The 13760-nt window shown below is 39.3% G+C and overlaps 1 protein-coding gene across 1 annotated transcript in view; it reads left to right on the top strand.

Annotated features, from left to right (window-relative positions):
* CCDC6 (coiled-coil domain containing 6) overlaps positions 1–13760 on the top strand; it is a 118881-nt gene that overhangs the window by 84163 nt on the left and 20958 nt on the right. The window contains exons 4-5 of the mRNA XM_032252550.1: positions 9813–9916; positions 11750–11910. Of these exons, the coding sequence (XP_032108441.1) occupies positions 9813–9916; positions 11750–11910 (265 nt within the window). The remainder of the gene's footprint in view (positions 1–9812; positions 9917–11749; positions 11911–13760) is intronic.

The following is a 13760-nucleotide window of genomic DNA, read 5'->3' as shown; positions in this document are numbered from 1 at the left end:
GAATGTGGTAATGACAAGAAAGAAATGATTTCTTTATCCAGGAAACTTGCATTTCGGATAAAGAACATCAAGTTTGTCCAAAACTTCCATTTTGTATAAATCACATTAGGGCAAGAGAAGTTGCCCTGTAGTGTGTTTTCTTAAAGACACTTATTTTAACTTTTAATAATATTTTCGTTGGGGGGGAACGAAGTCTTGGTATTGAAGCAGGATATTTCCCTGACCTCTTCACAGACTTGTAACAGGGGTGCCTTGTTTGCTTAGCCCACCACTCTCGGCTCCTTGCAGGAGGGAGCATGTAATGAATGAGTATGGGAACTGGAGTGAACAAGTGCTGGAACTGGCCGACTGCTTAGGTACTGGCAGGAATGAGCTCTGTGCAGGCCTCTCAGCAGCATCTAGGTGGAGGTGCCTGCAACTCCCGAAGCCCCAGAGGGTGTGTTACAGTACTCTTTTAGTTCTGCTGTCCATGGATGGCTTAAGTGTTAACAGTTCAGTGGGCCCTTCGCCTTTTTGCAAGAGGCAGCTGCCCTCCACCAGCAAGGGCAGAAGGCCAGTGTAACAGCCTTTTGTATCTGCACTCATAGCTCCCAAGCTCTTGTCTGGCACCTAGAAAAAATGAGGTTGCATGAACGAATTGAAGGATGGTAAATGTGGCAGATTTTATTGCCAATGAACGTGGCTCTTAGCGGGAATGGGAGCTGAAAAGGGAATGGGGCAGGTAGGTAATCTTCCCCTGAAGTCTGCCTGGATTCTTCTCCAAAGTTATGCCAGCAAACTGTCCCTCCAAAGTCGACATTTCTCTCCAACGTCCAGCTGTAGTCATGTCTACCGGCTGAGTCTGGGTTTTTTTTTGTTTGTTTGTTTGTTTGTTTGTTTTTTAATGTATAAGCATAGGGGCAGGACCATGGGTGGTTTAGGAAAAGGCAACATTGGAGTGGAGAAACAGGGATATTAAGTTCTCACTTTGGACTGTGGTTTCAGGGTTTTTGGCTTATGGGGTTCTGCCAGGGACCTGCCCTTTTCTGCCTAGAATTTCTTTGACCCCCTGCCCCTGTCACTGTGTTGCCCAGGGTGGTCTCAAACTCCGGGGTTCAAGCAGTCCTTCTGCATGAGCGTCCTAAGTAGCTGGGATTATAGGCATGCACCACCACACCCAGCAAGATGCTTATTTTAGGTAATAGTCTGATGGCAGGAACTGCCTATTATTTTAGGTAATAGTCTGATGGCCACTGATCTGATAGTATAGATTTGCAACAGTTACAGATGTCATTTCTTTCCTAAGGACCTCTCCACTGAACTCTTGATATAGTAAAAGAATGTATTCCCAATACTCTGAAACTTGCTTTCTCTCAATGGCAATTGTCTGTTAAAAGAATCCCCTCAAGCAATGAACCTAGTATGCAAATTTCTGTAATATTACATTTATGTCAAAGTGATGAAAATGTCAAGTCCAGAAACTATTAATCTGATTAATTAAATGTGCCTATTTTAAAAGTTATTTCTCATCATTGAAAACAAATTTATTGAACTGATAAGTTATGAAATAAGTGTCATTTTCATGTTAATAATGGCATATTAATATTGTCCTGAAATTATATCAATTTCAAAGAACAAATCTAGTTCCTATAGGAACATAATTTTTTAGAAAAAAAAGAAGTAAGCTGTATTAAAGAAGGTTAACTCTGAGCTATTTGAAAAAGTCTATCTTCCAAATAACTGAGCTTTCACTGTCATTTATTTTTCTGAAAGTTGATTGGCTCATTCTGTATTTTAAATATGTCAGATAATACCGCATTAATGGATTGTTGTTTTTAGATATACTGTTACTTCAATTACACTAGGAAACTCAGTGTTTTAAGATGAGATGTCTAAGTTTTTTCTATTATAAAAATAACAGATGTTCACTAAGAAATTGGGCAGGGCAGGAAAAAGTAAGAAGATAAATTTCAACAGCCTAACTTTCACCCAAGGGACCATATTTATCTTGCTATATAGGTCTCTCTTTTTTTTTTTTTTTTTTTTGCATATTTTTCCTTTTTCCTGTATTTTAGATGTATGTTGGTAAGTTTCTTTTCAATTATAACTTTGATCTTCTAGTCTAGGAGGTGACCCCCATTCCTGCCCCTTTTTCTTGCTTCTCACTGGCAGACTTCCATCAGCTCTTTCTGTTCTCAGCATTGCATGAACCGTGGTGATGACCTAGAACTTGTTCTTAAAATTCTGAAAGCAATCACAGCTTGATTAATCAAATAGAAACCTGGGGGGGACTCTGTGGTCTGTTAACACCTGTGTTAATTTATCTGTAACACAGATTGACTACTTGTTTTGTCTCTCTCTTTTTTTTTAATAATTTTATTTTTTCTTTTTAAAAAGATGGGGTTTCACCATGTTGGTCAGGCTGGTCTTGAAATCCCGACCTCAGGTGATCCGCCCACCTCGGCCTCCCAGAGTGCTGGGATTACAGGTGTGAGCCACCACACCCAGCTTGTCTTTTTTTTTTTTTTAAAAGACAGTTTTCCAGAATACAAGGGTCAGATATCTTCCACCTTAGGAGGATGCCGGAACTGAGCAAAATTCCACTGGTCACCTGAACAGACAGCTGACACAAGCATTGCTTGTTTTACCTTACTTATATCCATTGCTTTACTTTGTGAAGGCTTCGCGGAGGACCACTGTGAATTGTTTTCAGCTATTTTCATGTCAGATGCGCATGATACGTTTTCAATAGCCCCCTCATGAATCCTGTTAGTCACTTCTTTCCAATATAGAAGCACAATCTGGATTAACTCAGATGTATGGGAAAATAGGATGGAATGAGATAGGATCTTTTATTGTCCTCTGCTTTTGTAGTAGAAACAAAACTGTAACCATTTTTCTGACTTTTATTTATTTTTTGAATATTTTACTTAAATTTTCCCAGGTGATACTGATGTACCCCCGGTTAGCACTTTGAACACTTGAACATCTATAAAATCACATAGTAAAGTAATAGGAGATGGAGCTAAGCTGTTAATGGCCTTTAGACTTCACCTTTAGACATAACCTAACCTGGAAGGCTTTGGGAAATTGTGTTAATCCCCAACACACTCTGGTGTTTGCTTATGACTTACCTCTTACTTAAAAAAAAAAAAAAAAAAAAATTGGGCGAACTTAAGAGTTTGGTTAATGTGGGTCTTAAAGTATTCTGCTATCTTTTTTCCTTTTTTGGAGACAGGGTCTTGCTCTGGCCCCCTAGACTGGGGAGCAGTGGCACAATCAGAGCTCACTGCAGCCTCAAACTTTCTGGGCTCAAGGGATCCTCCTGCTTCAGCCTCTTGAGTAGCTGGGACTGGAAGTGCATGGCACTGCACCTGGCTAATTATATTTTTGTAGAGATGGGATCTCACATGTTTCCCAGGCTTTTAAGTGCCTGGCAAACTTTGTGTTCTGTTTACATGATAGCCTTTATTTCATAGGCTTTCCCTTCTCTTTCTTATGCCTGGATTAGTACATGTCTTAGTTATAATGGACTGCTTTCCAGAATTTGTTTTATAAATCAGATGTTTGGGTTTCAAAACAGATTTTCCCATAGTAATGATGATAATATGGTACTTAGACTAAAACCTTTCAAAGCAGATTGAAAAGGTTCACTAAAACCTTTCATAAATCCTGTAACTGAGTATAATATTTAGCTAGAATTCTCATCCGGCTTTTTTGCCAAACATTCCTCTGCCCACTCCAGCATCATAGTCCTCTTAATATGGAAGAATGCAGTAGTAAGAAAGAACTGTGGTAGCCTTGGGACCCATCTCTCAGCTGCCCCACTCCCTTTCTGCTGCTTTGGGTGGGGGGTCAGGATCTGTCTAGTGAGATAGGTAAGACTGGCTGTGAATTCAAATAAGCCAGATGCATTTTTATATATTAAGTGTATCCACTGAAGAAGTTCTAAATTTATTTTGGGAACATAAGAACTCCTGGTCTGACGTTAATTAACCTGCATTGAAAAGTAGAGCTACTCAAGAGGAGTAAAGAATTTGGCAGTTCATTGAACTGACTTAATTACAAAGCAGCCTTTCAAATGAATATTCAGCTCCAATGAATAAATCGGCTCTATCCCTTGGTGCTGGGTGCTTATGGAATAATCACAGTAAGGGGTTTGGGTTAGCCTGAGAATTAGATGTTTGGCCATGGATGAGTGTGGTACATACTGCATGAGCACCAATTCTTTTTAAAAGTGATCAGATATTATTAGAAAGTAGGTGGAAGGGAGATTATTACAGATAGAGACCAGCATATTGAAAGCACTGCCTCACTCAGTTTTTTACATCTGAAGCAAGAATTTCCAACTTATTACCCTGGAAACTGAACATATATTATGAGATTGTACAATGACCAGTACAGTGTAAGCATTGAAAATCTGTTTTAATTGGCAGAACTGATATGTTCACTTTGGCTCTAACTGTATAGGATTTGGAATTATAAGTGGGTGGGAAGTGGTGGGGAAACAGATAAAGAACTTAAGGGGAAGTTAACCAAGGGACTCAATATGATTTCCTCTAATTTCTCTGCTCTTTAATGTCAGCCAGTGCTCCTCAGCAATGCTGAAAAATTTGAGATTTTTAAAACTGAAAAAACAAGAGGCCCTGTTCTTTGCGGGGCTAAAGATAATATAGGGCTCTGCAAAGAACAGGCCCAAAATAAAATAGCACTGCCAGCCTGTGTAATGCAATACAGTTAAGTCCTCACTTAATGTTGTCAGTATAGTTCTCGGAAAGTGACTTTAAGTGAAACAACATACATGGAAATCAGTTTTACCAGAAGTTAGCTGATATAAACAAAGGTTATATTCCTGTGACATATTTCTGGTCACAAAAATATTATCAAACTTCATATAAAGACCCAACATACTTCTGCTATTAAACATTGAAACAAATGTGAGCTAGGCATGTATTGAAGAAAGATTAATGAAAACCAGATGATGACCCCATTTTTAGTGAATCAGTGAGTGATGGTCATAATAGTCATGTATAAAATCAAGGGATAAATGTTTGCAAAGTAAAAATTGTAAGGAGTACCTCCTCCCAACGCACAGTTCAAAAGCAAATGGTAACAATTACAGTGGTTCGCTGAACACTTGCATACTGTATCATTGATTGTCATGCATTTGTATGATTAGCATATACTTTATGAATTTGGATTTTACCATAATTTGTACTCATTGATTTTCTAATGTGCTTATTCCAATTCAGATCAAGGTTGGCTGGAGCCTATCTTGGCAGCTCAGGGCACAAAGCAGGACCCAACCCTGGCCAGGGCACCAACCCATTGCAGGACATACTCATACACACACTGGCACTCACTCCAGAGGGACCATGTAGACACGCTGATTGCACTTCTTTGGGATATGAAAGTAAACTCGAGTATCTGAAGAAAACCCACACAGACATGGGGAGAACATGTGAACTCTACATAGATAGAGGCCCCACTGGGAATCTACCTTTTCCTCATCAACATTATAATAGGATGTTGAACATTCAAGGACCTACTGTGCTTGAGAATCCACACTGCTGAGTTGGGGCCTCCCGTGTTGCCTGCATCATGGAAATAAATTAGTAGAGCAAATTGGGATGGCAAACCCAGGTTTCACACCCGGGATGCCCTGGTTTGCTGAGGTGGGCAGTAGGTTGATAGCTGGTAAGTCTACCAATAATTGCCAGGAAGGAGCCTCGATTCACATATAGCCCCAACCCATGTTTCCTAATCTCATCTGTTTCCAAAATCGCTCATAGACTCCCTAAACTGTCCATATTTCCCTGGCATCAGCTACCCCCAACTCCGCTACTTCCAAGTATTGTTGGCAAAGGAGATAGGCCCACAAACCACAGCATGATTTGCCCTAAATCCATGTTTCCCTCAAGTTTCACTGTACTTGCTGGTTGAACAGGACCCAGCAATTTTAGCTGCCATAGTGACCGATACCTATCTTGGTGGTATCACTGCCTGAGTCATGTTATCTTCCAGACTAGTGGTTTCCTCAGCTTTAAAAGGATGATTTGCCTTGCTGCTTTTAGCTCTAAATGTGTGTGATGGAACTAGCTCCAACTGAAGACAGCTACTGTCTTGAAATTGGGAAGGGAATGACAGAATGGGTAGGCCAGAAGGGTCTGCAGGTGTCATCCAGGCCAAACTTCTCATTTCATAGATTGGGGCATCAGGGCTGCAGCAGGCGAGTGACCTGCTCAGAGACATATGCCTCATTAGTTACATATGGGTAAAGACAGCTTTGTCTTGATTTTGCTTCTCAGAGTTCTTGATTAGTGTTGGAAATAGATGCTCAGTGCCGCAAAATAAAATCAGCACTGAGACAAAGGGTCTTTCAGCAAAATAATTTTTACTTCCTGGTCTGCAAGAAGAGTACTCTCACTAGCCATCTTGCCACGAGAGTACAATGAATAAAGGAAAACATACAAATTTATTCCTTACACATCTGGGGTCATCCTTTTTGCTGTGTCTGATTTCCATTGGCTGGAGCCAGACCTCACAATCTAAAGTAAAACCTGATTGGCTAACATCTTTTTTTTTTTTTTTAAAGGTGGGGTTTCACCCTGATGGCCAGGCTGGTCTTGAACTCCTGACCTCAAGTGATCCACCCACCTCAGCCTCCCAAAGTGTTAGGATTACAGGCATGAGCCACCGCGCCCGGCCAGCTAACATCTTAAAACCTTTCTAAACAGGTAAAATCAGTGGAGAGCTGGGACATGCCTGTGAGCACATCCAGCACAGCTATGTTGGTTAAAGTACAAGGACATAGAGTGTACTATGTGCCTGTAAGCATGACATGTCTAACAGCTATATGGGATAGGGCTTAACAAAGTTATTAGCACACTTATTTTTTAAGAAGAAAGGAAACTTTAAAAAGGAACTTTTCTACTTCCCACAATTAGTATTATGCATATTTACTCTAAAAGTAATTGAGCATGAGTTTCTCCACTAGACATCATACTGCATAGCGACGCCTGCTTGAACTCTTTTCCTGCTCATCAACTAACTACTGCCTCCTATGATACTTTTAAAGACTGGAATGGAATCCTTAAAGGTAAATACCTCATAGTTATTTGTTTAAATAAACATAATTCAGAGGCTGGGGGCAGTGGCTCACGTCTGTAGTCTCAGCACTTGGAAGGCTAAGGCAGAGGATTGCTTAAGACCAGGAGTTCAAGACCAGCCTGGGCAACATAGCAAGAATTCAACCTACAAAAAATAAAAAATTAGCCAGGTGTGGTGGCATGTGCCTGTAGTCCTACCTACTTGGGAGGCTAAAGCAGGAGGATTGCCTGAGCCCAGGAGGTTAAGGCTGCAGTGATCCACGATCGTGCCACTGCATTCCAGCCTGGGCAAGAGCAAGACTTTGTCTCAAAAAAAGAAAAGAAAAATGAAATGACTGTTGATTGCACTTCAAAGCTTGGCCAAAAAGTATGATTAATACAGAGAATCACAAAGTTTAATAGGAGTCCTATGAGAGTTCCAGGATTTCTCATTGTTGCTGCAGGTATGAACTGTTTAACATTCTGAGGAGCATTTGCACGTTAGTGGGGGTCCCAGCTTTGCGGCACAATATATTTGACTTATATTGACACCCTGCACCTCCCCCTTTTTGCCCTTGAACTTTTCTTCAGAATTGCATTCTGCCATGCAAAAACAACATATTTTGAAGCTCTGTTTCCAGTTTGCTGTAATCATCGCTTATTCACTTGTCAAATAATCGTTGTAATATATACTCTAATGTATATTGATGGCCTATGAGGTGCCAGATGTTATTCTAGACACTGAGGATACACCAATGAATGAAGCAGATAGGACAAGTCCCTTATGGGACTTATGTTCTGGAGGGCTGGAACAGAAATAGAACGGATATCCAGATCTGGTGATTATCATAGCCAAAAAGTGTTGAGTGCTTTCTAAGTGCCAATTAGTTATTGATGGTTTACGTAAGTATACAAATGCGACGCTCACTGTAATCCAATGAGCCAGACGTTATTTTTTTTTCCTGATTTTGCAAATGATAAAATTATATCTGGTAATTTTCTCAACATTTTCTGACTAGTGATTGATGGAGCTGGGATTTGAACCCAGGCATTTGGCTCAAAGTCTATGATCGTAAGAGAGAAGTGTAATTAGAGGAGCCTCTCCCCAGTGTATTGGCTGCTGTTTTGTACCTAAATTTGTAGGAAATATTTTATTCAAATGGCCACTTGTTTCTACAGCTATTTTTATGGCTTGGAGAGGAGAAAAGAAAAGCCTAGAGCTCTGTCATCATATGAGAGTGTTTTTCCCATCTGTTTGAGACCTCCTTTTTTTTCCTAAACTTAGAAAATGATATCATTATCCTTGTATCATTTCCTCCCAGGTCTTGATTGTTCAGATTCTAAGGCAGCTGACTTTATGCATATTCATTCTGGCTCAGATGTGAAACAAGTAGCTGCTCACCTTCATGTGGCTGTCTTGTGCTGCTGTGTGAATATGGGCAAGTCTTTTGCTCTCTGCAAGCTCCTTAAGGACCTTGGGTGGCGGTGGTTGTACTAATCATCTCCAGGAGTTGAGACTGGTGCTTCTTAAGACTAAGGCACCAAGAAAGCAGTTTCAGAAAGAGGAATGTCATTTGGCTGTAAAAATAAAACCACACTTTGGATATTATTTTCTGATGTTTGATTGCTTTAAAAGACTACATTTTATTCATGCTTTTGGTTCTGCCTTACTGTGTACACAAGGGGTCTTTGATCAATGAGGAGCTTGCCTCTGTGACCCACTAAGGAAATGTGAAATCTATTAACATCTTTTTAGCTGTGCAATCGAGAATGATTTGTTGACTCAACCACTGGAAGGGTGAATTGGCGGGCAGTAGAAAGGCTCTTTGCATTGAGAAAATTTTTTTCCTTTTAAAATTAATTAACATGTCAAGTACAGAGAATGATAGAACACATGTCCTCTACTCATTGCTATGAAACCTATTATTGCACTTTGAATCTCTCGTACCAGCCCTCTTTTTCTGCATATCTGTTTCATACTATTTTACAAGTATATAATATTTTCATTTACTATCTTGACCCTCACTAAAAGGAAGATCCATGAGGGCAGAAATTCCTGACTCCTTGGTTCACTGCTATGCCCGCGCCCCCCCCTCCGCCATTATCCAGTCATTGTTCTCAATATTGATTAATTGAATTTTACCATGTTTGCTTCATTTTATGAACAGAACACTATTGGGGTTCCCTCTCCAACTGCAAAGCCTCCCCCAAATCAAATTTTCTTCCTTCCCTAAACCCTTAGAGTAATCAGTATTGTGGATTTGGTGTTTATCATGTTTTGTATATGTTTTTATATCTTAGTACGTGTTTCTTTACCTCCATTAGTCAGTGTGTAGAGTTGTTTGGGAGCTGTTGTTAAGAGTTATTTATATAAATAGTAATACAACCTTTCTGACTTACTGTAAGGGACAAGCCCAGAAGAGTCCTGATAGGACTAGTACCCAAAACTCCCCTAAAGACTTCTCTAAGGAAGACTTTCCACATGCCTTGAGTAAATGCTGAAGCAAGGAATACAATTCATGTACCAGACAACAACACGCATTAACATCCAAGAATGAATCTGTCTAGTTTTTTTTCAATTAAAGTTTAAGAACTAGATATACGTAATATGTTTGTGCCAGAAAATTGGTCATATGTTTGCAGTTTTCTCCAACAAAAGGGGTCCTAACTGTTCAATCAAAAAATGTGTTAACAAAGTATAAGTGGCCTGACATTTTGCTAATAACACTTTTTTCCTTCCTTTAGTTGAGACGGGAGAAGATTGACCTTGAAAATACATTGGAACAAGAACAAGAAGCACTAGTCAATCGCCTCTGGAAAAGGATGGATAAGCTTGAAGCTGAAAAGCGGTTTGTTTAGTTTGCTGTTCAGTAGGGTGTGGGTGGGTAGGTGGATGTGTGTGTGTGTGTCTAGAGTGCTGTTGTGGGTTTGACTGAGGGAGAGCAGCAGACACTTTAATTCCTTTGGTGATGCGGATCATTTTAATCTGCCAAAGGAACAAAAAATGTTGAAAGCCTCGGAACTAGTCCCATGTTGGGCACCTCTTTATTCTTTACTATCACACTGTCTCAGTAGAATTTCTTTTCCTTTGGTGTTACAAGGCTATGAGAGAATTGGTCATGGTGCTATTGTTCACTTTAAATTTTCAAGGATGATTGCAATTTCAACTTTCCACCTTATTGAACTGGTTTCTTCAATTGTTTTCTTATATATTTTTTTAATTTTGTTTCTTCCCTCCCCATCCTTAATGTTTTTTTCTTCATTTTTTTTTCTTCTTCAGTTGTTTTCTAAAGTACATAGGGTATACTATGTACTATTGTTTATACATCTCCAGAATTTGCTTCATTAGGAAGGCTGAGGTTTTAATAGTAAAATTGTTTTAAAATCTACTATAAAGAAATACCTTTACATATTTAAGGCTAGATTCTTTGTGTAAAATGTATGTACTTGGAAGTGGAATGTCACTCAACAGCAAACATTTCTTAAACCCTTTGCACAAGATAGGCCCTTATTTTCAAGGACTGAGTACTTAGGGAGTTTGTCAGGCAGGGCTTGTGAGAATGGGAAAAAGATTCTGTGTGTGGAATGTGTGTATGGGTGTAAAAAGTGAGTTCCTTAAAAATGGTCATTAATTCATTTCACCAACATCTTTTGTTTGCTACCCAGGGTCCTTCTGCTTTAACTTGTTGGTTTACATGCATTTTTGTAAATTGTTTTGAGTTCATGTCTGCATTTGCAAAATATAGGCATACCGCATAGTTTAAGAAAAGTGAACATTTTATGTAATAAATGCAGGGACCATTATAATATTTAACACACTAGTTTTCTCAAGGGTAGACCTGGATGGAGGTAACTCCGTTTGCTGTTGGACAAACTCAAAGATACAAAGTTAACAACAAAACAAGACAAAAACATCAGCAGCAATGGAAAGGGATCTAGAGATCTGTTGCCAAAGGAAGACTTCATAGAAAATAGTTGGAGGTTTTACATGTGTTAGTACTAAATTATTGGGTTTGAAGTTTTCATTTTTTGGTCAAAGCTATTGAATATCAGCATTTTATATCCTTGAACATAAAAATAATTGGTAAAGAAGGTGGCACTACCAATTATTAACCTGATAATTTTGGTTTTGTTTTTAACTTCTTACCCCTGCTGTGGCCAAAAGCAAAGGGCCCCTAGTCTAGTTTGCCTTGCCCTTATGACGGGTTTTACAGGAGGGAATTTTAGAAGTTGAGTGTCTATGTGACTTTACCCTCTAAGGAGGTTCATAATAGCTTAGAAGCTTTAATCCAAAGCCATAAGAAGGTTGAATTCCCTCAGCAGCATCATACAGTAAACCCAAAAAGTTGAACACTGAGTCAGCAGATAATTCTGAATACATACTGTATTCCGGGCATAATTATCAGATGCAGGTATTAAATAAAGACTTTTTGGTATTGTTTAATTATCAGTAGTCATTTAAAGGAAAAAAGGAGATTCAAATCAGCTCTGTCTTTTGACCTGCGATACCAGGTAAGAGTAACCAGAAGTTTGATGTAAAATGGGCAGAGAAATTAAGAAACCCTGTGAATTCTGGCAGTAAATAGGAGCTTGCTTTCAAAACAAACCTGCTAGCTAGTATGTTGTTTTGTCTTTTTAAGGCAAACTGTTTGTCATTGTTGGAATTTTTCTTTTCAATAAAGAATCCTGCAGGAAAAATTAGACCAGCCCGTCTCTGCTCCACCATCGCCTAGAGATATCTCCATGGAGATTGATTCTCCAGAAAATATGATGCGTCACATCAGGTTTTTAAAGAATGAAGTGGAACGACTGAAGAAGCAACTGAGAGCTGCTCAGTTACAGCGTACGTAGCCTCTGGTTTCACTGGTTTTGTGACCGTATAGTTAATAACCTTACCAAATGCAGGCTGATACCAATATTGAATTACCACTGAATTTGCAATCATTAAATTCATATATCACTGATGCATGTTTACTTAAGTTTATCATCCTGGAATGGATTCTTTTTTTTTTTTTTTTTTTTTTTTTTTGAGTGTTATAGTAGGGGAGAACAAAACCATTTAGAATACTTCCGGAAAATAATTCAGGTAATTTCAGGAGCATCCAGGATGACAGGTAACATTTTTAATCTTCTCTCCCATGTTCATCTCTAGGATTGTACTAACAAAAATATTGCAGCAGACCTCAAAGCACTTTCAAAATATTAAGGCAGAGAGTAGTGTTTACCTTCCTTACTGCCACGTTCAACCTTAGCTGACATTTGTTCATGGTATTTGAAGAGTAAATGCTTTTGAAATTTATACTCAATATTTTGGAAGAGGCCAAGATGTTGAGTTGAAAAATCAAAGCACTAGAGCTCTGAATACCTGCTAGGTCGCTGTGTATTTTCTTGAGTCTCTCCTATTTGTTTGTTCAGCTGTTCCAATTTATTTTTTTTGAACAGATAATTCAGTGAAAGGTGTGCAGGGAAAAAATAGGTCTTTCTCTTATTCCTAGTCTCTAGCTACCCTGCTCCCACAATTATACATTTGTACTATATTCTTCCAGATATATTTGTATTTAAACTTATTTATACAAATATAGTTTACCCTTGAACAACATGGGTTTGAACTGTGCTAGTTTCCTTATACTGTAGATTCCTTTTCTTTTCTCTTTTCTCTCTTTTTTTTTTTTTTTTTTGATGGAACCTCGCTTTGTCACCCAGGCTAGAGTGCAATGGTGTGATCTCGGCTGACTGCAACCTCCACCTCCTAGGTTCAAGTGATTCTCCTGCCTTAGCCTCCCTAATAGTTGGGATTTCAGGTGCGCTCCACACTCAGCTAGTTTTAGTATTTCTAGTAGAGATGGGGTTTCACCATGTTGGCCAGGCTGGTCTCGAACTCCTGACCTCATGATCTGCCCACCTCAGCCTCCCAAAGTGCTGGGACTACAGGCGTGAGCCACCGTGCCTGGCCGGATTTTTTTTCAATACATACAGTTGTCCCTTCTTACCTGCAGGTTCTGCATCCACAACCAAAGGTGGGTGGAAAATATAGTATTCATGGGATGTCAAACATGTAGATGTGGAAGGCTGATTTTTCCTATCTGTGGGTTCCTCAGGGCTGACTGCAGGAACCTGAGTATGCACACATATTGGTATACTTGCGGGTCACGGATTCTAAGGGACAGCTGTAGTAACACAGTGAACACTTTTTTACACCTTTCTCTTTTCGCTTACTATGCATTGTAGTGTTTTCCCCTGCCGTTATGTACAGAGCTGCCTTCATCCCTTATTTAATGGCAGCAATTTAATTGATTGTATGGATATGCCATAATTTAGTCCTATACCAGTGGACCCTTTTTGGTTGCTACACTACCACCTCAATGAGCATCTCTATACACAGGTTTCTGGGCTTTGGTACCTGTGTAAGAACACCTTCAGGATAGATTCCAGGAAGTGGATTTGTGGGGCCACATGGAATGTGCATTTTTAAAAGTTCAGTGGTTCTTACCTTTGTTTTCTTCTCTGAAGTTCCTTACAAATTCTTGTGCTATGGAGCATCTGGGATGGTACATCAGCATCATCCCTGGAGCCTTTGAGAAATATGATGTATTACTTTCCTATTTCTGCTATCACAAATTACCACAAAACTAGAGGCTCAAAACAATACAAACTTAACATCTTACAGTTCTAAGATGGGACTCACTAGGCTAA

Source organism: Sapajus apella, unplaced genomic scaffold (assembly GCF_009761245.1).
Source record: "Sapajus apella isolate SASKATOON/1434 unplaced genomic scaffold, GSC_monkey_1.0 scaffold78, whole genome shotgun sequence".
Classification (NCBI taxonomy): Eukaryota; Metazoa; Chordata; class Mammalia; order Primates; family Cebidae; genus Sapajus; species Sapajus apella.
The sequence above is the reverse complement of the archived record's forward strand: the minus strand, read 5'-3'. Positions and strand labels throughout refer to the sequence as shown.